The 24,612-nt window shown below is 34.0% G+C and overlaps 1 protein-coding gene and 1 long non-coding RNA gene across 4 annotated transcripts in view; one reads left to right on the top strand and one right to left on the bottom strand.

Moving 5' to 3' along the window:
• Positions 1-24,612, top strand: part of LOC138716310 (UNC93-like protein) — a 298,280-nt gene that overhangs the window by 44,720 nt on the left and 228,948 nt on the right. Inside the window, exon 1 of one of the 3 annotated variants that reach the window (XM_069849256.1) lies at positions 15,705-15,747. The exons of the other annotated variants lie outside the window; for them this stretch is intronic. Coding sequence (XP_069705357.1) covers positions 15,720-15,747 — 28 coding nt within the window. The 5' untranslated portion in view covers positions 15,705-15,719. Of the gene's footprint in view, positions 1-15,704; positions 15,748-24,612 lie in introns of those variants that run through there. 3 annotated transcript variants of the gene reach the window in all.
• Positions 1-24,612, bottom strand: part of LOC138716311 (uncharacterized) — a 417,126-nt gene that overhangs the window by 216,862 nt on the left and 175,652 nt on the right. The window lies entirely within an intron of this gene.

Below are 24,612 nucleotides of genomic sequence, written 5' to 3'. Positions count from 1 at the left end.
ATATTTAAATGTTATTCATACAAAAATGAAGAAGCCTTCATATGCACTGCATATGCATTTTTAGCCTCTAATCTATTATTCGGTTGAGAAAACCACAATTTAAGTCACACAGAGTTAGTGTGCACTCAATGTTGGTTGCTTGACGATTTGTCAGCCCACTTTGAGGTCTGTGGATATAGAGGGAAAAATTGAATCGGTGTCTGGTAGAGTTCCCGGGTAACTCAATTGGTATGGCGTTGGTACGTTTAACCAAAGGTCCCGGGTTCGATACCCCGCCCCGGAACAATTTTTCCCTCAACATTATTCTTTTGTCATTTAGTCTGCTGTCAAAAAATCTGAAAGTTAATTTATAAAAGTCAATATTTGGGGCTAAGAGCGATGAAGTGACAGGAGAATGGAGAAAGTTACACAACACAGAACTGCACGCATTGTATTCTTTACCTGACATAATTAGGAACATTAAATCTAGACGTTTGAGATGGGTAGGGAATGTAGCACGTATGGGCGAATCCAGAAATGCATATAAAGTGTAGTTGGGAGACCGGAGGGAAAAAGATCTTTGGGGAGGCCATGACGTAGATGGGAGGATAATATTAAAATGGATTTGAGGGTGGTAGGATATGATGATAGAGACTGGATTAATCTTGCACAGGCTAGGGACCGATGGCGGGCTTATGTGAGGGAGGCAATGAACCTGCGGGTTCCTTAAAAGCCAGTAAGTAAGTAAGTAGGCTTAATCTGAAAGATCATGATAGGCTTTGAAATTATTCATAGGTCTAGCTAAGACGCTCGTATTGTAAAACAGCTCAGTTAAGTTACTTTAGTCAGTGGACTTAGCCCTTTTAACGAGTCAAATTAGGATATTAACGTTTCAGCCGTCTTGAGAGCTCTGATGTCAGAGCGATCGCACGGGGATTACAGACCCGAGTTCAAATCTAGACAACGGAAGAGTTATATTTCTGATGAGCAAACAAACGTAGCCACCGCGTAGCTCAGTCGGCTGAGGGCTAGCCTGCGCTCGAGACTAGGTTCGAGATTTTCCCCAGTCAGGTAATCCATGGCGAATCCTCGGCCTCATCTCTCCAAATACCATCTCTCTATCTTCAATTTCATCTACGCTAAATGACCTAGTAGATAACCTACTATTAATGGAGAAAAATTAGTTTCGGTACTGGGAATCGAACTCAGGACCCGTCAGCTTGGCGCGATGAGTGATCATGCGAAAGAGGATAGTTCGGCCGTCGCTGTGGATCGAATCCCGGCACTCAGCGCGCCAAGCTAAAGAGTTCTGGGTTCGATTTCAGTGCCGGGACAAATGTTTCTCCATTAATAGTATTTGTGCGAGATCGTGCGTATTTGCTTGGTTTCCGCAGAAAACCAATCCGCGGTAAGTCTAAAATTCCACATTCAGTATTCCCAACCTAACACACATAACAATTTCCCTCTTCTTACCGCTTAAGCGCAACATTCATTTTACTGCTTTAGGCTTTTAACATATTATTTTTAGAGACGTTCAATGTAGTAATAATTATAAATTGGAAACTTACCACTGCAATTTCACCTAAATTGCAATGTTAATTATTGTTTTTAAATATTTGCAAAAATTAAGTAAACTCTACAACTCCACTAAAGTTACTGCATTCGTGATGCAAGTAACATTAAGGAAGCCGTGAAAAAATCAACAATATTCCAGATGCCGATGTCATTACTGCAATATGTTATATAAATAATATTGTTAAAATATTAAAATGAAAAATAAATCATTACATAACCTTACCGTTTGTTTTAAGTTCGCATTTATAGACTGGGGGGAAAAAAAAGACAGACGTATATCACGGCCTGCTGGAGTATAGTAAACACAAAAAACATTTTAAAGCAACAATGTTGAAGATAGATATTTTTGTTTTGCAAATTTGCTGTCATTTAACAGAAACCAAGGTGGAGATTTCATTGCAACTAATTAAAAATTCCTCTTTCAGTTATGTAATAAACAATCTTCGCACAAAATAATGTACGATACACGAGCGGTATGTTTGTTTTCATGTTCTCGGAAATTAAAAAAGCTCAACTACGTTTCGCTTTTTCAAACTTTTCCTCGAACATGAAAACTTCAACATACCGCTCTTGTAACGTATATTACTATTACGTGATAACTACACAATGTCATGGATTAGCCTACATAATATTCATTAGAGGCTGGCGAGGTCCAGTAGTTGGTACAGCGTCGTTACACAATCAACTAAAAACTGCTCTAAGATACAATAGAGGTCCTAGACAAATAATTCACAAGATATATCACGGCCTTGTAAACATGTGCTGTTCTCGTTGTTTCCTTTCCAGTGAGGATATTTTAAACGAACTGATAGTATGGCTATGGGTTTCCCACTGCCAGTCTATCTATGGAGAAACTCTTGCTTGCCCTTCATAAGGCCGATATGTAACCTACCTACTGATATCGATATGTGGATGACCCGTTCGTAATTTGGCCTTAAAAGGAGTTCCTTGTTATCGCATGCAAAATAATGGTAAACATAGTCTATCTTCAAGTAGTCATAAATAATATATAATACTATTTATCAGAGCTCTTTCATTTTCTTAGTGATGTGTGTACACACTTTAAGCTTTAAAATGTAAAAAGAATTGGTTACTCTTGAGTAAATCTTTCCTCTTAAAATACTTTTTTAATTTAAAGATAATTTTTTTATAAATTCACTACCGGTACATGCCTGTGATTAGGTAAACCCTATTCACTTATTATAGTGTACATTGAATTTAAATTTTAGCCAATTACTGCTAATAGATACTCAAACGCACCCTTCCAAAATTATTACAGTAACTAGCCGTACCCGTGCGCTCCGCTGCACCCGTTAGAAATAAATATAAAGTGATTACATAATTAAAATAGGACATTTGATCCAGGGAACATTCGTGTTTGATAGAAGGATAAATCGTTCAATATGTTACTTAATTTAAATTGCATCCAAATAATTAAAGTGCGATCATTTTGGTACAGAGACCACTCATTGGTGCAATGACAATTCCTTTAACACGTTTCTAATTTTTATTACATGCAACCATAGTTTAATGAACATTGACATCGTTTAGATTTAATGTGTATACTTTATTTTACTTGTTATAGGTTTCCATTGAATTATGGTAACAACTTAATTTTAACCCTTGTTTTCTACGTATTCAGTAAATGGCGTTTGGCCCACTATGGTTCTGAACCCTTCAAATAACTTAAATTATATTATATAATATTACATTACATATATATTATATTACATTATATTATATTATATTACATTACATTATATTATATCACATTACATTATATTATATCAGAAGTTACTGTAATAACATTATAGCATTATGTCCATCTAGAGAAACTACGCTTTCCAATGGTGAAATAATAATTAATTATACAAATCGTTTAATTTAGCTTCCGATATTACTTCACACAAACACAGAAACATTCTCTGTAGGCTATGTTTCATAGCTTTCGATTGTTGCTGTCCAAGGCCCCTTATAGACGAAGTCATTTGTTTTTTATTTCATTATACTGCCTTAGATGGCAGTTATTTTAATTTTAAAACTCATTTATCTCATTAAATATCAGTCCTATCAAAATTTTTCAAGGAATAAAACTTATCGCAAATTATTTTTAAAGAAACTGTTGTTATGTAGCATTTTTCACAAAAATCAATAATAAGCGAGATATTTCGATTTATTTAATTCAGGCCCCCTTATAACCCGCCCTTTTAAATAATGTATTTTGAATGCCATATAGCCTAAAATCTAAGTTACAACGAACTTAATTTATATTCCAATTTTCATCGAAAACCGTTCATCCATTATCACGTGAAAAGGTAACAAACATACAGACAGACAGACAGACAGACATACAAACAAAAATTTCAAAAAAGTGATTTTCGGTTTCAGAGTGGTTAATTATATATGTTAGGACCAATTATTTTTGGAAAATCGAAAATTACCAGAAAAATTTGGGCTACAGATTTATTATTAGTATAGATATATCTGCAATATTATGGACATAGGGCTTATACCAATCTTCACCGTCAAAAAACACACACATATACACAGAATGAGTAAAATGTATGGAACAATGCTTATAACTTTTTTAATTCTAGTTTTTTGAGAAAACTATTTCCAATACAGACAAAAATAAAATTAAAATTGAGAGGGTACAGATTAAAAAGTGTTTAATATGTTTAAACCCAAACTATAAATCCAATACAATTTTTTATATTTTTTTATTAATTTGGAGAGGATTCGTGATTAAAATATTATTGGAATAAATTTTTTTTAATAATCTGGGACCTTGACTCATGCTATGATAAAAAGCTGGATTCGTTTTATATTTTGGTTCAGGCAAACGCAGAGAATTCATATGTTTAGTTCTATATTTATGTATATACCTTTCAAAGTTATTCAGATTTCTGCGAAAATATTTTAATAAAATGAAATAATAAATTTGTTTAATATTGAAATCTTTGAAATGTTTAAGCAGCAATTCAGTCGGGTAATCTTTCTGCTTTTTTTAACAATTTTTTAATACTTTTTTCTGTAGTAAAATTAACGGATAAAGGTTGGATTTATAAGTTCCACCCCAACCTATAATTTATAAACTACTGTTTTGTAAAAATTGCCTCTTCTGATGAGAATGTATGTGTATTGAACAAAGGGAAATTTTAATGCTTCAGTACAACAATTTGAGAAGGCTTTGGATTAAACAATTGCGGACAAAAGCTAATAGAAACAATAGAAAATGGCACCATGTACTTATTTCCCCATTTTTGGATTCTTCAGATCTCAGTACGTACAAAATCATATTTTTTTTTTACCATTTATAAACTATTGTTTTGTAAAAATTACTCTTTTGATGACAATGTATGTGCACTGAGCAAAGGGAAATTTTAATGCTTCAGTACATGAATTTGAGGAGGCTTTGGATTAAACAATTGCAGACAAAAGCTAACAGAAACAATAGAAACATCACCACAGTCTAGTATATAGTCACGAAGCTCAATATATAATAAATATGCATCCATAGATAGTTGCTAACCACTAGGATCGCTACTATCGCCTCATCATAGACAATGCGAAATAGTATCTGCACAGTCTATTGTTCCTAGCACCCTCACAACTCAAGCCACGTGACTGTATATACTAGACTGTGACATCACTAAAAATAAAAGAGTTCTGATAAACAGTATTATATTTATGACTACTTGAAGATTGGCTATTTGTACCATTATTTTGAATACGATAACAAGGAACTCCCTTTAGACTGCAGATGAACTTGCTGATTTCCTTGTATTTCTCAACAGCCTGTCTATACAGCAGTATTCAGTTTGCGATGAGAAAAAAAAATTGAAAGCCTAATCATGGATAATAGCTCTTGCTTAACAGACTCAACACGTATGCGTCCCTTTTTCCTGCCTCTCCTAATGATTGAGTCTATATATAGGCATTTGCATCTAATATATGACACAGTTCAAGTACCCAAAATTATCGCACCGATCTTCGAATATTTGTAGAGAGTTTTGTCAATTTTTTTCATCAGCAATGGAAAAATTCTAATGCACAGCTCTTCTTCGTAAAAGCGTAGAATCTGAGGCAATACGTACGCCATTTTTGCTCTGAAGTAACTATGGAAACAAGACATGAAAAAAAAAAAACACTTCTTTACTAGAGATTTATTTCCCTTTTCTCGTATTTCGTATCTCTTTCTCCCTTCTATCTCGCTCTCGCTTTCTCTCTCTCTCCCCCACTCATTTTATTCGTATACTGTGAACCATAGACCTAATTTCATCCATATCATAATACGTTACATCCTACAAACATCCAAACCCTTACAATCACACAACCACCCACCACTTGAACATTTCACGTAGCCTAATTACGGGTAGAAGGATTTTCTTTCCGTTTTTAATGTTAATACCACCTCAGAATCGTTTTATCAGTACGTGTAGCATGTTGAAACGCTCACTACACTCCGTGTGCTATGGTATTCCAATACATACTAATTACGTTCCCGTGGGTTCGCCAGAAGTCTTAATTCTGCATAATTCACACCGAGTTGAAATGCAAATTCACAACATTTAACACCATTTGCTTCTATCCAACAACGCCACAATCATTGTTGCCAACTCGATTCTTAGAAACCCGCTAAGGTACAGAGCAGAAACCGCTAAATTACTATATTGTCAATGTAAAATAAGATTATTTTACCGCTGTGGGTGTTAAAAAAGACCGCAAAATCCCTATATTTCATAAATTTTACCCGCTAAACTAACAATGAAAAACGCTAGATCTAGCGAGAAAACAGCTGAATTGGCAACACTGGCCACAACAAGCGACAGAGAGGGAACAGCGTCTTTTTTATTATTTTTTTTTCTTATGATGCCATCTACTATTTTTTTGCCAACAATTACTATTACAAATTCCCTGAAATTCTTCGAGCCGTTCTTTTTAATGGCATAGGTATGAATTTCGTAATATGCATATTTACAAAATTACGGCAATTTATAGTCACGGAATGTTTCTGTCGACACACTGTATATAAATTTATTGTTAAATTACACGTGTTTAAACATATTTTTATGATACAATGAACTATGACTTGTTCATTCTGTGAGAGAGATGTATTTAATTGAAACAATACCCATCGGATTAGTCGGGATATAGCGAGATGGACTCATAACCCAACTGAAGTAAGGCTGGTTTGAATCCCTCTTGAACTGATTGATTACCCGAGGTTTTCCCCCCAATGTAAGGCAAATCCCAGAAGATAATCCGATGCAAATCCTGGGCTTCATCTCTACAACTATCACACATTCCACCGACTCTAGATAACCGAGAGCATTCAATGTCAGTGACTTGGTTCATTGCTAAGCGGATCCGACTTCTTGTCAGTGCAGTTTGCACTCGTTCAATGTTCGAACAGAACATGCTATACTGCCGTCACATGATGATACAGCATTGTCATCAACACTGTTTACTCATTTAATAATTGTGTTCTCATTTCAGATTCCTTCTATATCTTGCAAATTGAGAAACTAGTTTTGAATTTTCTTTGTGACTGTGTTGTACTATGAGCCCGGTTTCAGGAAATGTCTCCACAAAAAAATATCCGTTGATTTACCGAAAAATATGCTATGGTGATATATCAAATTTCACAAGGCAAAAAATTAATTTGTGCGAGATCGTGCGTATTTGCTTGCTTTCCGCACAAAACCAATACGCGGTAAGTGTGAAATACCACATTCAGTATTCCCAACCTAACACACATAACAATTTCCCTCTTCTTACCGCTTAAGCGCCACATTCATTTTACTGCTTTAGGCTTTTAACATATTATTTTTAGAGACGTTTAACGTAGTAATAATTATAAATTGGAAACTTACCACTGCAATTTCACCTAAATTGCACTGTTAATTATTGTTTTTAAATATTTGCAAAAATTAAGTAAACTCTACAACAGCACAAAAGTTACTGCATTTGTAATGCAAGTAACATTAAGGAAGCCGTGAAAAAATCAACAGCATTCCAGATGCCGATGTTATTACTGCAATATGTTATATAAATAATATTGTTAAAATATTAAAATGAAAAATAAATCATTACATAACCTTACCGTTTGTTTTAAGTTCGCATTTATAGACTGGGGAAAAAAAAAAGACAGACGTATATCACGGCCTGCTGGAGTATAGTAAACACAGAATAGTAATATACGTTACAAGAGCGGTATGTTGACGTTTTCATGTTCGAGGAAAAGATTGAAAAAGCGAAACGCAGTTGAGCTTTTTTTAATTTCCGAGAACATGAAAACAAACATACCGCTCGTGTATCGTACATTATTTTTTGCGAAGATCGTTTATTATATACCTGAAAGACGAATTTCTAATTAGTTGCAATGAAATCTCCATGTTGGTTTCTGTTTAATGACGCCAACTTCGGAACACAAAAATATCTTTCTTCAACATTGTTGCTTTAAAATGTTTTCTGTGTTTACTATACTCCAGCAGGCCGTGATATACGTCTGTCTTTTTTTCCCCCCAGTCTATAAATGCGAACTTAAAACAAACGGTAAAGTTATGTAATGACTTATTTTTCATTTTAATATTTTAACAATATTATTTATATAACATATTGCAGTAATAACATCGGCATCTGAAATCTCGTTGATTTTTTCACGGCTTCCTTAATGTTACTCGTATCAGGAATGCATTAAGTTTCGTGGAGTAGTACACTTTACTTAATTTTTGCAAATATTTAAAAACTATAATTAACATTGTAATTTAGGTGAAATTGCAGTGGTAAGTTTCCAATTTATAATTATTACTATGTTAAACGTCTCTAAAAATAATATGTTAAAAGCCTAAAGCAGTAAAATGAATGTCGCGCTTAAGCGGTAAGAAGAGGGAAATTGTTGTGTGTGTTACGTTGGGAATACTGAATGTGGTATTTCACACTTACTGCGTATTGGTTCTGTGCGGAAAACAAGCAAATACGCACGATCTCGCACAAAACATTTTATAGCAACAATGTTGAAGATAGATATATTTGTTTTCCAAAGTTGCCGTCATTGAACAGAAACCAAAATGGAGATTTCATTGCAACTAATTAGAAATTAGTCTTTCAGGTATGTAATCAACGATCTTCGCACAAAATAATGTACGATACACGAGCGGTATGTTTGTTTTCATGTTCTCGGAAATTAAAAAAGCTCAACTACGTTTCGCTTTTTCAATCTTTTCCTCGAACATGAAAACATCAAAATACCGCTCTTGTAACGCATATTACTGTTACTACAACATGAAGTTCAATTGAAGGGCTCCGAGGTAGGTCCGCTTTTACAAAGTTGTGGAAAACAAGAAATATTTAAAAAAATCAAATTTTAACCGAGTTTCTTTTCTTTTTCATATTATATTCTAGATACCTAGGGTTTTCATTTTATCACTCTATCATTTATTATAATCATAAATTTAGACGGGGTAAAATATAAACAAATAATGAGCTATACCCTTTTTGCAATAAAATTGGATATAATTATATATTACGATGTACCGAAGTAGGCCTACATATGATATTTCCGTGCAGAAATTGTGCGTTATCATATGATGAAGGATGAGTGGAACAGAGAAAAATTCTCTCCGGCACCGGGATTTGAACCCGGGTTTTCAGCTCTACGTGCCGGAGAGAATTTTTCTCCGTTCCACTCATCCTTCATCATAAGATAACGCAGAATTTCTGCACGTAAATATCATAATGTACTTCGGTACATCGTAATAATATATGATATACGAAAAATAATCACTTAGTGATTTAAGACGGCGCTTATTCCGTCGGATCCCGGCCACTTAGTAACTTATAACGAGTGCACCTCTGCACATGTATGGACATTGTGCCACTGTCATACATCTATGATGCAATGCATGAGGGTAAGCCACTAGAGGGAACCCAAGAGGTGGAACTTAAACTGAGAGGATTCGATCCGTCATCGGGATGGGAATCCGTTGTGGTGGCTTAGTACATAGAGTGTCAGCACGTAGAGCTGAAAACCCGGATTCAAATCCCGGTGCCGGAGAGAATTTTTCTCTGTTCCACTCATCCTTCATCATATGAATATAATTAGTCTCTTTTGCACTGAACACACAATTACTGTGTCAATATCATAAACTACAACAAAAGACATAGCATATATATATATATATAAATTAATTTCAGGCGGTTATTCTTTGAAATATTTCAAACAAAATAATTTAATACAATTTTGCTCGTTTTTGCTTTCTTTTCGAGATAAAAATTGTTTTATACGAAACATTTCATAGCGTGTTTTGGAAAACCCATTGATTTAATCCCCAATATGCTCAGTCATTTTAAGAGAGCAATGTATTATGATAATAAATGGTTGAAATAAGTTTAGTTTTGTCCTTTAAATGTGCAGGAATTGGATCAAAACAAATGTAACTTTTCTTTCTGCAAAGAAATAACTTTGATTGAGCAGGCAGTTTACGCAACTATAGGATGCGATCCAGCAGGCAGTGGCTCAAGTACATACGAAATAACAAGAGGACAACAATGACAATAAAAGTAAAACGTTCCTTTCAACTTCTTATTTAGCAAATTACCATCGCATGACTGAATTAAAATTCACTAATAAAAAATATTTTGAAATTGAAATAATGTTGTAACTTAACTAGGGATTTTAATGGAATAATAAACACCAGCGGACGACGGTTAAACGTGTCGCAGTATCAGATATTCAGTATTGCTATTACTTTTGTTTATTTACCGAAACCTCTGTGAAACGATAAAAATTTATGGGATGTACAAATAAACATATTGGGATTTCTAACGAAGACCAATGTACCGGATTTGGCCCTGGAAAAGTAAGCAAAGCGTGCTATAAAAGGAGGTGGTTAAAGAAGAAGAAAGAAAGAAAGAAAGAAAGAAAGAAAAACAAAGAAATGAAGAAAGAAGAAAGAGATAAAAGAAGGAAATAAATAAATGTAAAACAAATAAATTAACTAACAAATACAGGGTTGTTTCCGATCTCCGATAACGAATTTGAACGACGTCATGTGCGTCAGGAATCACACCGACAGCTGAATTGCGGCGAGAGGTGACAGACCAGTAGTGAGTGATTTCATAATCAGAGTGCACGGTGTATCACAGGAGCAATGCCCAAGACAATCGAGCCTTTTTGGGAGGGGTACATAACAACCCTTTCCGATGCCAAGTACAATTACGCGAAAATCATAGGAGCCTGCAAAAAACGTGGTTTCGTTATTTACAAGAAAGGCATGTTGTGTGTACCTAACAAGACTGGCAAAGCTCGGATGGAATTAATTCCAGAGTGGAAAAGCAAGCAAATCCACCCCCGTCACAAGTCGCTGCACCCCACGAGATGATACAAATTAATTCCATTCGAGTTTTACCAATCTTATTAACTACACAGAAGATGCCTTTCTTGGAAATAACGAACCTCGTTTATTGCAGGCTTCTTTTATTTTCACTTAACTGTACTTGGTATTGAAAAGGATCGTAATGTACCCTTCCCAAAAAGGCTCGATTTTATTAAATTTCTGCTGTGAGTCGTCGTGCACTTTGACTATGAGATCACTCACTACTGGTCTGTCACCTCGCGCCACAGTTCAGCTGTCGTGTGACTCCTGATGCATATGACGTCATTCAAATTCATTATCAGAGGTCGGAAACAACACTGTAAATAGTAAATAAATAAAATGTAAACAAATGAAAAACAAGAAATAAATAAGTGAATAAATAAATAAATTGAACAACTGGATAATACCCACGGCAGAGCTATGTCGATAGTCGACGTTACTCGCTGACCACTAGTCACCGGGCCGTACCGAGCCGTGTCAAACAAAACAAATCGAAATGGTGGTAGTAAAATTCGCGACTATATTCTTAAATAATTCACTGCATTAGTCAAGTGCAAGACTACTGGCTTCTGTTGCATTTAAACAATTATAAAATACGATAATTTGGTCCAGGGAGCATCTGTTTTTTATGCAAAGATAATTTATTTGGCTTGTTTCTTAAATAATACGAAATGGCGTTCCTGTGCTTAACATTTAACAAAAAATGTTCAGAACGAAGGAGGCAGAGAGAGAGAGAAAGAAAAGAAACAAATTTCTCCCTCCAACGACGCCACACACCAACGTCGTGTTCTTATGTTGGCGAGATTGTGTATTTACTTAAACTTGGAGCTAAACGTAACGGCACGGTTCATAGATGCCGTGGGAATTCTCCAGTTTAGCGAAATAAATAAATAAACTAGAAACAAACAAATAAATAAGTGATTAAATAAATAAATAAATAAATAAATGAGGAAAAAACAAAGAAAGAAATAGATGTCAACCGATTTATACTCTGCTAGAAGTAATATCTAATCTGTGATAAGTCATCTAAAATTTCGCTGAACATGTCCATCATTGACAGCAATTTTAAAGAAATGACTTTGCCAGTGTTATCTTTTGTCAACATTTAAGAAATAATATTCATTTCATTCTCCTACTTAGCTCAGGTTTGCTATTAGATTTGGCACGGGTTCGTACCCAGCGGAGGACTTTCTAAGAAAAGTGAATGGAAGTCAAGCTGACAGCACGTGTCGTGTATTTACAGAAGGTAGAAGACCTCTGTCCTTGATTCAGAGGTGAATACATGATTATAACTTAATTTCTAATCCTTCTAATGCTCATGATCATGGATCTGACAAAACAGAAATTAATATACCTTTTATTGAAGTAATGAACAAAAGGATATTTGTTGAATTGTTGGTTATTACAGAAAGGAGGATTTGCAAGCTTATCGGCCATTACCTTCCCACGTAAAAATCCAACTCTGAAGCTAGTACAATAGGCTTATGGGTTTGTCCTACCTTTAACTTGTAATAATCGAAGCAATTGTCCTTTTTATCTGTATGCAGTTTACTTAATTCACTAGCTCTAATTGTAGCCTTCTTGGCACGAAAGATAATACAAAATAAATACCACCTATTGTTGTCTTATTATAAAACGTAAATAAAAGTATTGCCATGCATCAGATAATAAATTTCAAGATATTTACAGTAAACAATAGATAAGTTACTAAAAAGTGACAGGATCGAAGTGATTTTTATTGTGAGCATGGTTGATATTTTAAGGAATTTGCGATTTGAAATAAAAGTTTGATATTTATTTTCATTTCTTCCTTCGTACTCCCCGCACTTAAATTTAACAAGACGGAAACTTCTCGTTAACTACTTCATAATCGCTTTCTCATTCCATGAGGCCTAGTCTCGAGACAACAATGTAATCGATAGTCGAAACGATTCACACATCAATATGACGCCAATGAGTTGTTTGAAATTGTAATGAATATAGGAGTAATTAAATATGTGTTTACAAAGAACTGGATTAATTAAAAAATTAATATCCCAGTTAAGGATTTTTAAGTATGACTATATTAAATTAACTATTTATGTCTTTATACTCCCTGAATTTATAAATCATCCCTATTTGTGAATGAATATTAATTGTTTATTACATTACTAGCTGTACCCGTGCGCTCCGTTGCACTTATTAGAAATAAATATAAAGTAATTACATAATTAAAACAGAAAATTGGGTCCAGGGAACATTCGTGTTTGACAGAAGAATAAGTCGTTTAATATGATACTTAATTTAAATTATATTTAAATAATTAAAATGCTATCATTTTGGTCCAGACAACACTCATTTGGTTCACATATAATTCGTTTAACATTTTTTTTAATTAGTCATGAATGCATCCTTTAATAAATCACTCCAAATTAATAGAGTTGATTGTGTACGAAGATCATTTTTATGTTAACCTTACTGTGGATCTTTTTTTTTTTGTTAAGTTTATATTATTCACGTCTTAACATCTGTGGTCATGTCGCGTGTTTAGAATGTGTGGGTATATCAGCAGGACTTTTTTTTACTCTTGTTGAGTTCCTGTTTCTATTGTGTGTTGTAGATGGCTTGTGTTCATGTAGCCTAACTGATTAGAGACTTTTCTATATAGCCTAAAATCTAAGTTACAACGAACTTAATTTATATTCCAATTTTCATCGAAATCCGTTCAGCCATTATCGGGTGAAAAGGTAACAAACATCCAGACAGACAGACTTAAATATCAGTCCTATCAAAATTTTGCCTGGAACAAAACTTATCGGAAATCATTTTTAAAGAAACTTTTGTTATGTAACATTTTTCACAAAAATCAATAATAAGCGAGATATTTCGGTTTATTTAATTAGGGCCCCCTTATAACCCCCCTTTTAAATAAAGTATTTTGAATGTGATATAGCCTAAAATCTAAGTTACAACGAACTTAATTTATGTTCCAATTTTCATCGAAATCGGTTCAGCCATTATCGCGTGAAAAGGTAACAAACATACAGACAAACAGACAGACAGACAGACAGACATACAAACAAAAATAAAAAAAAGCGATTTTCGGTTTCAGGGTGGTTAATTATATATGTTAAGACCAATTATTTTTGGAAAATCGAAAATTACCAGAAAAATTTCGGCTACAGATTTATTATTAGTATAGACTAGCCGTATCCGTGCGCTCCGCTGCACCCGTTAGAAATAAATATAAAGTAATTACATAATTAAAATAGGACATTTGATCCAGGGAGCATTCGTGTTTGATAGAAGGATAAATCGTTTAATATGTTACTTAATTTAAATTGCATCAAAATAATTAAAATGCGATCATTTTGGTCCAGAGACACTCATTTGGTGCAATGACAATTCCTTTAAAATGTTTCTTAATTTTTATTACATGCAACCATAGTTTAATGAAGATTGACATTATTTAGATTTAATGTGTATATTTTATTTTACTTGTTATAGGTTTCCATTGAATTATGGTAATAACTTAATTTTAACCCTTGTTTTCTACGTATTCAGTAAATGGCGCTTGGCCCACTATGGTTGTGAACCCTTCAAATAACTTAAATTATATTATATAATATTACATATTATATTATATTATATTATATTACATTACATTATATTATATCAGAAGTTACTGTAATAATATTATAGCATTATGTCCATCTAGAGAAACTACACTTTCCAGTGGTGAAATAATAATTAATTATACAAATCGGTTAATTTAGCTCCCGATATCACTTCATACAAACACAGAAACATTCTCTGTAGGCTATCTTTCATAGCTTTCGATTGTTGATGTCCAAGGCCCATTATAGAGGAAGTCACTTTTTTAAATTCATTACACGGCCTTAGACGGCAGTTATTTTAACTTTAAAACTCATTTATCTCATTAAATATCAGTCCTATCAAAATTTTTCAAGAAATAAAACTTATCAGAAATCATTTTTAAAGAAACTGTTGTAATGTAACATTTTTCACAAAAATCAATTATAAGCGAGATATTTCGATTTATTTAATTCAGGCCCCCTTATAACCCCCCTTTTAAGAATGTATTTTGAATGCCATATAGCCTAAAATCTAAGTTACAACGAACTTAATTTATATTCCAATTTTCATCGAAATCCGTTCAGCCATTATCGCGTGAAAAGGTAACAAACATACGGACAGACATACAAACAAAAATTTCAAAAAAGCGATTATCGGTTTCAGGGTGGTTAATTATATATGTTAGGACCAATTATTTTTGGAAAATAAAAAATTACCAGAAAAATTTCGGCTACAGATTTATTAATAGTATAGATAATGAAATTTGATGCTTCGTTAAGCTTTTGAACGTTAAAAAAAACTTTTTTAAAATTGCGTAACTATTATTTATGATTTGTTTTATTTTACTGGTATTATTTCCATAATATTTTCACTTGCGCTTTCGCTTAAATCACACGTTAAGCGGTTTATACAGCTTAGCTATGTTGTTTGGCTATAAACTGAAATTTCCCGGCTTATGACTGAAACTATTAGTTGATAACGTGACTGTCAACATGAAACGTATTACTTGTTTGTGTTTTCCTGCTTTCTGTAGAGAAATTTGACTTGTGTTTTCCATGTGAAATATTATTTAGTCTTTTTCCGCTGTAATTACACTATCCCCTGTGTTAACTTCAACTCCTTTAATATAGTACACCTAGTGTTCTGAGCTTGCTAAGTGGACACGAGACGGTAAATCTAAAACAACTGTACCTGAAGTATGTTATTGGCATGGCACGTGTTTCTACTTCTTGTTCAGGTAAGAACGAATGTGTGAACATTTCCAATATCAATAGCTTCGCGATCTAAGGCCTTTATTGGTGGTCTCTTAATATTAACAAAAAAGTCATTATACTTTTATATTGAAATAAAATATGACCTCCTCCATATGAAAATAACTTCACATGGAGGAAGTTATTAAAAATTAATAATTGCTTAAGGGGAGAGGATGGTATTTTTTAAAACTTTTTTCTATTTGGTGTAAAATAATAATTCTTTGTATGTAGAGAGCTCATAACTGTGGCAACTCAACCAAATACAAATATAAATAAAACAATTTTTGGGGGCACAAATTTGAAAAAAATATACCCAATACAGGATTGTACTAAAACCGATATATCTAAACCGTTTTTAAAGATAGATTCAAACAGTTTTTTGCAATGTATTTGCAAAAGCATGTTCTACAAACTGTCTGTAACAGAATTTTTATATTAGTCCCTACGTTTGCAAAATATACAATTAAAATTTAATAACAATTTTCTGATATCCTTTCTTGCAAACAAACGGACGTATTTTTAAAATGAAATCAATTAACAAAATTCTGTTGCAGAGAAAAGTTTCCTAATAGTCTAAAGAATTCTAAATTTCATGCATGTTTCTTTAATAGTTCAGAAATTATATCCATTTTTGTCTGGCAATGTATCAAAAAAAAAAAATGAAGTTACTGGAAACCGATAAAAGCGGGCGTGTGATTTAAAAGTCCATAGGGCAGGAAATTTAAAAATGACGTCTCAACATCCGATAAGGGCACAAAGTGCACAAATACCCACAAAATGTTATGCAATGCATTCCACACATATCAAAGGGTATTTTAAAGATTTTTTTTTAAATTTAATTTACCGGAAACAACAATAAAAGTGGGCGAGTGATTTAAAAATCCACACCGCAGGAAGTTTAAAAATGGCGACTCAACATCCGATAAGGGCACAAATACCCACAAAATGTTATGCTATGCATTCCACACATATCACAGAGTATTTTAAAGAATTTTTTTTTTAATTTACTCATTTTTCACCAAAAAATACCATCCCCTCCCCTTAAGTCCTAAAATTCTCACATGTGAACAGATGAAATACAAGGAGCGGAAAAAATTGCTTTCCTGAATATTCATTCTTAGGTTTCTTACTTGTACATATTATAGGCTATACAGATGTCATAACTGGAATAAAAGAATAGCTGGAGTAGTAAGTGATGGGTTGGCAACCATGTTGGTGCGTCAACTGTTTTTCCGATGTCGTGTCTTTTCATTGTTATCATGAAATTATCTCAAAAGAATTAAATGCTCCTGGTGCGACTGTTTGGGGTGGCCATTCTTTTTAGAAGAAACGGTTACCAGCGACCGGTATCTTCAGGTATTAAGAGATGATTATTTCTAACTTGAAAACAACCCTCGTTTTGCCGATATGCAGCTGATATGGCAACAGAATGGAGCATCATCATTCGTGAAAATCGTAAGTTATGTTCTTTCATCCGTAAATCAGTGTCTAAACGTTGTGAATTGTGTATCGAGAAATAGTGCCTCCATTTTGAGTGAAGTCATTAAAGGTATGTGTAGTAAAATGTAAATTGAATTTAATTAATTGTAAAGAAGTGTTTGGTGAAAGTGACTTTTAACCCATTCTGTATTTAGGCATTACAATGGACCAAAATTTAGTTTGTGAAGAACATACAGATTATCTTTGCTCTAAATTAAGAAAATTAATATACTCGTGTAAACTTTAACAATTACGATCCCTCCTTACATGTAGGTATAATGTAATACCGTCTGTTCATTTAGATTTAGTCCAGTTCACTGCCTGCTGGATCGCATCCTATAGCTGCATGAACTGCTTGGTCATCAAAGTTATTTTGCCGCTAGGTGGCAGGCAGTACCCATCGCTATTAACATTATCAGTATATGGGAAGTCACTACCTGCCACCTAGTGGCTACTCGCGCATAACCGTTGATTGGGCAGGCAGTGTAAACAGCCATAGGGTGTGATCCAGCAGGCAGTGGTCCAGTCTGTTATTCAATATGGAATAATAGGCTGGGAAGGTGTCAAAAAATTTGTTCTGCTCTTCTTGAATCAACTTAATGAAAGAAAAATCAAAATTTGTTTGAATAAGCATTTAGATTTTCCAATAAATCTCACATAATATAAAGATTTCAAAGTTTTAAATATTAAAAAGAATTACGAATACATATTATTAATATATTACTACAACAACAAAATTAAGTACCCGTCAAATTATCTATAATATCACAAGAGGTCTGAGATTTGCCGATAAATCCACGAGCGAAGCTTCCTTTTTTGGTTACATTCACAAAACATAGAGAAACATTTCTATGCATTCATTTTATGAAATATCTCTTTTATTCACTTTCAAACAATCCTTTGAAATTAAAAAAAAAAACAAAATAATTTTTTTTTTCTATAACACATGAAAAAAAATATTAGTAAAATAAGGTAGCAGCATTTCTCAGAAAATAAGTGCATAGAAACATGCAGCTGCCTCATACATACTTGCAGTAACAATTTCATCCAGATTAATATTTGGCATAAAAAAGTTGGTGTTGAATCAAGAAGAATAAACTTACAGAAAAATGGATTTGAAACTAAAATGAATATTTATGTAAATTGAAATTCTCCTCCGCTACATTCATATAGGCTATTAACTTCAGGGAGCAAACTTTAGAACAAAAAGTTACTAGATTTGTAATGGGATATTTTTAAAAAGGAATTCTTTGATGAAGAAATAATTTTGACAGCTCTTTAAATGCCACACCCCCTTACATTCTTAATTAAAAATTAAACATATTTGTAATCAAAACTGAACTAAATCCATTTGGGGTATTAAAATATACAATCGAAAGAAGTGAAATAACCAATATATATATATATATATATATATATATATATATATATATATATATATATATTGTTTTTTTTGGAAAATTTTCATGATTTTCATTGAAGTCTCCCTTCATATAGAGAAATTAGCTTGAAAACGATGATAAAGCTAAGATTCGGTCGACCATTCTGGTTCCAAGTGACAAAGAATGCAAAATCCAGAAGAAGAGATGAAGTTTCGTGTGAGGCATCGTTTAGATGGGCATTTCAGAGCATCCTGTGGGCTACAATCGTTAATTAGCAGCTAAAAACTCCCAGGTTCGCGTCACGCACAACACCTCAAGAGAGGGGACAGTCATGCGAGCCACTTTGTCACTTGGGATGGTCAGTGACAGCACTTCTGGTCTGCCAAGCCGCTTGGACTACTTGGTTCATGACTTCACTAATAGGCCTACATTATCTTAGCGTAACGGACCTAGAACACACTACGCTTCCTAGATGATTAATCAACAGCTGCAACATATTATTATGTGACGCATTTCTGTTGTACACATCCCTGTACTGTGATTAATATTGCATTACCAAAGAATTTTCATTCCGTGTCAAAATGAAAGGCCGTTGTTGAGTCTTCAAGTAAGGTTATTCAAAAGTTCGACACCAGAGACCACTGGTTCCCAATATTTTTTGACTGACGACACACTTTACTAAACGTCCACGATATCGCGACACACATATTTGTTTTTAATAATGATAATAATAATAATAATAATAATAATAATAATAATAATAATAGTCTAATAATAATAATTATAATAATAAGAGTCTAATAATAATAATAATAATAATAATAATAATAATAATAATAATAACAACCAGTGATTTTCTTGTGGAGGAAAAGGACACAAACGGCAAACCGACGCTGTAAAACACCTCGACATTTCCCCTGTTAAAGTAAGTACAGTGCATATCCCTTTCAGTTCTTCAGTAAAAAATCTTGGCATTCACATGGATAATAATCTAAACTGGGACATGCAAATCACAGAAACCTGCAGAAAAGTATATTCTATTATCCATGTGCTAAAAAGGATAAATGTTCATCTTCCCTCTTGCTTAAAAAAGTCCCTTGTGCAGACACTTGCATTTCCCTATTTCGACTATGCGGACATTTTACTGACTGACCTCTCCAGCGACAACAAAATGAAACTTCAACGTGCTCATAATTTGTGTGTACGTTTTGTAAGCAATGTTCGTAAATATGATCATATTACCCCATCCCTGGAAGCAATAGGTTGGCTTAAACTAGATAAGAAAAGAAATTTACATTCACTTCTCTTTCTCTTCGAAACCTTGAACTCTTCTATTCCTTCGTACCTGTCGTCTCGCTTCACTTACCTTTCTTCCCACCATAATCTCAACACACGCTCTCGTCATGAAACAATACTAACAATACCATCCCATCGCACCTCCTCATACTCATCTTCTTTCACAATAGCCCTGCCAAGACTCTGGAATTCGCTACCTGCTAGCATCAGGGACTGTCGAAATAAAATTGAATTCAAACGAAAACTTACTAGGCACTTGGTCAGTAATTGATTACTTGTAAATAGTTTCTTTAATCTATCACAAAATATTTCAATATTCAGTAATTTCATCACTATAAAATTTTGTTATTCTAGATTTAATTTGTAATTCAGTAAATATAAAATATTCGTTGTTTCTCTATGATAAATTATCTAGCTTTAATTATTCAGGTAATCTTTTCGTACTTTGATTTTATTCTAATTGTAAATTTAATACTAATTGTAATGTTATTTGTAATTGTAATTGTAAATCTAATACTAATTGTAATTTTATTGTTGATATTGTAGTTGGAATCTCCTGGTAGAGGGGCAGAGAAGGCCTGACGGCCTTATCTCTACCAGGTTAAATAAATAAATACTACTAAATACTAAGGTGGTGGAACTCTGTGTAGAATATTTTATAGCGTAAGGGAGATGATTACTGTTCACTGCATGGGAATTTTGTCGTTTTTATCCTCCTTTTCGTCCAACTACGACTTTCAAGGTCTAAGCGGAATTCAAAGAAAAATTAAATTAAAGACATAGTTATTCACACATATTTCGGTTCCACGATGAAAAATGCAAGAAAAAAGTACCAGAACGCCGTTCCAGCGCGTTCCGCCAGGAAAATAGCACTGAAACTTCTATGTAATATTGGATATCCACTGTTGTAGGTAGATCGATGTTAACAGGCAATCGAAGATTCTATAAAACAAAAAAGCAGCTTGAGTGGAATTAGAAAAATACAAACGTAGTATATGTCAAAAATCACAATCTATCTATGCTGGATATCCGATAAAAGATTTTTATGGTCGTTTTTGAAAACTGACCTATTTAAATTAATGTGAAGTCTGCGCTTGGTGGGTTGCACAGAATTTATCTATACGTGGCCTTATGGTTCACAGGACACGTAAATCATCTTCAATATGCAGCAGTCTGTTACTTTGTTTAGAGTTCACTATTTTCATGGTAGCAAAGGTGATTCACACAAGTATGACGTTGAAAAGGGCAGTTATAAATGTCTTTTTAGTTTATTCGGCACCATCAACTGATCTGACAAAACATTTCCGTATATAAAACACTCGAGATTTCGTTTATATTCATCTCCACGCCACGTAAAACCATATTGCAAGTATTCATCACTATATTTACGAAACTCAATACGTTTTTGTCAACCCTGAAGGGAATTTTCGCGCACATTATTTGAATTAGCACTGCTGTTATCTAATTCTAACCCAGAGCTTGATTTCGAATAAAAAATTTGTCCATGATAAAAGCTAAAAAAAAAAAAAAAAGGAATTTTCATAAAATAGTCACACTATCATACTCAAACTGACCAATATGTTCCGACGATTCTAAACTCTACAGCCTGCTGTATTTATTACTATAGTTCCGACGCTGTTATTTCCGGCGTGACTCCGCCTCTTTGCTTACGTCGTAGGAAGTGAAGGCTCTATAAAGTCTAGGTAGGTAGTATCGTTCGCCATTTTTGTTCTTACGTTGCCGAGCTACCATACGAGGAATCTATTTGCCACACCGTTAAACATTATCACGTCGTAGCTCCTATGATAATAAATCAAACGCAATGTAATTCAGCAAATAATTGAGCGGCAAATAACGTCTTCGTGTGCTTTCTGCGAACGCCAACGAAAGAGCTAAAATGGCGGGCGATTATATTAAGTATTTATCGAGCTTTAAGAAATGAATTAGCGAATCACAAGACGCACACGTTTAAATGTAGCCGACGCGCAACGCGATTGGCTACCGGAAATTAGAGCGACGGGACTATAAGTAAGGAAAGTAAACGAATTACTAAGCATTGTTGCAGGTGTTCACGTTTCATTGGTAAAGTCTGTCTCAAAATAAAATGTACCATATCAAAGACTTCGTTGTAAATAAAAAATGCGTTGTAAAGAGACTTTCTGGATGGAATAAAATTTATTTTTCAATTCCAAAATTTCGCGACACACTCCATGGGGCTGCACGACTCAACGGTTGGGAACCACTGCCTTACCCTACAGGAATTTAGTGTTTTTTTAGCACTCACAGAGCGAAAAGAATTGAGGACCGTTTTTGCAAAACTTGCTAACTGAGAAAACTAAATTTTACAGGAGAGACAAAACACTATAGTTAGCAAGTTTTGCTATAACTCTCACTTATAGCAGAAAGCAAGTTTTGAAAAAAAACGATCACACTTTGACACACTACAATGAAGAGAAATAATCCAATTTTACTAAGACGCCTTTACCATCATGTAGAGGCCTACCTTATGTTAATTGAATCCATCAAAATCTCAATTTTGCAAAAACGGTCCTCAATTGCACTTTTCATTGACAATGTAGCAATTTAGCGGTTTCTGTACTGTTTCATAGGGGGTTTTTAAGAATACAGTTGGCAACACTGGTTGAAAAGCTTGATGTTCCGTTGATTGTAATGATTATGATGATGTTAATTACTATTCCCTGTTGATGATGTAGATCGTGATGACCTGCTTCGGAAGAAAATCCTATTAAGGTGAATATAACAAGAGAAAACATCGTTCCGCCTTCATCTCCGGATTGAAACCGTCTCTGCAGTCAACGTGAAATTCGCTCATTGCAATGCGCATTGTTACAACTCGCGGGAGATGGGCGGGCTTGCAGCGAGTTCCCTTTCGCTCTCGGCACCGGCTGGGAGTACGAAATTGCTTTCATTGTTAATCCAGTCACGCCCCTGCCATCGTGTTCCTACAAGCACGCGTAATAATGCTCCGACAAGCAATTTGCACGCGCCGCAATTATACACTGCACGTTTCTGCCGTATGGAGAGCTTTTTAGAAATTTCATCACAGGATTAATAACTATTGTGTGGACAAAACAGCGACAAATATTATGATAGCACTTAAGTTGTACATCAGTCTCGTGTTAAAGTATTAAATTTTAATGACGGTTTTCCATCTAATATATTTGCTCCCGTTCTTAGCCATATAAAGTTGCTAATTGTCGTGACCTCGTCGACAGAATATTGCACTATAATTGTTTCAATGTTGGCAAAAAACACGTTACTTGCTCTGGTCTCATTTCAGGTCGTAGTTCTCTGAATTGGCACAAGAACTACTACTCATAAAATGACAGCTTGCGATAACCACCTCGAATAATCCTCTAATAGTTAAGGTCTAAATTATAAACAAACCATCGTAATCTACATATTTCAAGGATTGCACTTCTAGAGCATTCCGTCCCAAATTATGTCCTCATTTTTAATTAATTTGTCGACTTAGAAAAAGCATTTGATAGTGTTCCATTGGCAAAATTATGGAATGTATTAGAACATGAAAAAATCAACAAGGTCTTAATAACTACAATACAAAATCGGCCTTACTAATAAAAACCCTATATACAGACCTTTAACTGTCTTATACAATGAGTAGCTCGTTTATACGTCGTGTGTAAATTCCTTACTAATAATCACTACATACGTCGTGTATAACAGTACAACTGTTACACAGCTACGTCACAGTTTCGTCATTACTTCGTTACGAAAGGTAATACAGAGTGTAACAAAAGTTTCTGTAACAGTATGTTAAAATTATTCTCTTGTTGATTTCCATTTTCTCAGAAACCGTGGCCAAATTATATGGTGTAGGAGTTGGTACTACGTCTTGATTGTGGTGTGACGCAATAGTTAATTATTAATTTGGCTGAAAATGTGATATTTACCATCAAATATTTGGAAAAAAAAAAAACTAAAATTTTCACTGTACCAGAAACTTTTGTTACACTCTGTAGAATATCTGAGATTCTCTATTGCATCCGGTAGAGCGCTCTAGTGTGGCGTGTTAAATATCGATAGTACAACTGGCTCTAATCGATTACCACACTACATTTTGGTCAAAGAGTACAAGCTACAGCAATATTATTCTAATAATTCTATGATCTTTGGTTAGTTCTTCTGTGGTTACAGTCGATACGAACAGCTGTTAGAGAGGCGGCCATTTTTTCTCTATATACAATGCTTAAACAAGGGTTTTCGTCTATATTACTGCAAAGCAATTCCCATTGTATAGTTACAGCCTGTTTATACGTCCATAGCTTATTTACGGTTTATTAGTAACGTTTTCTGTCTCAACTCTGCATATACACTGTTTATTAGTAAGACTGAATATGTGTAGTGGCTCGATATCGAAAGTTAAAATAGGAAAAAAATCTTTCAGGAGATATTATTGCCACAAAATGTCTGCGGAAAGGGTGTAGTGCAGTGATGTCAAAGCAAGAACATTTCTCTGACTTTGACGTCGTGCGCGGACATCAAGCGCTAGGTATGGAAGGAGGAATGAGCAGCCTGTTGGATTAAGAAAACAGTGGTGCACAAACTTCAAACGAAACGTCGTTATTTTTATATGGCTTTTTTATGTTTGATATTATCTATATTGTCTGTAATACAAAATTACTAACACCAATTTCTTAATATTGCTGT

The sequence above is a fragment of the Periplaneta americana genome, chromosome 16, assembly GCF_040183065.1.
Source record: "Periplaneta americana isolate PAMFEO1 chromosome 16, P.americana_PAMFEO1_priV1, whole genome shotgun sequence".
NCBI lineage: Eukaryota > Metazoa > Arthropoda > Insecta > Blattodea > Blattidae > Periplaneta > Periplaneta americana.
This window is presented reverse-complemented; position numbering and strand designations above follow the sequence as displayed.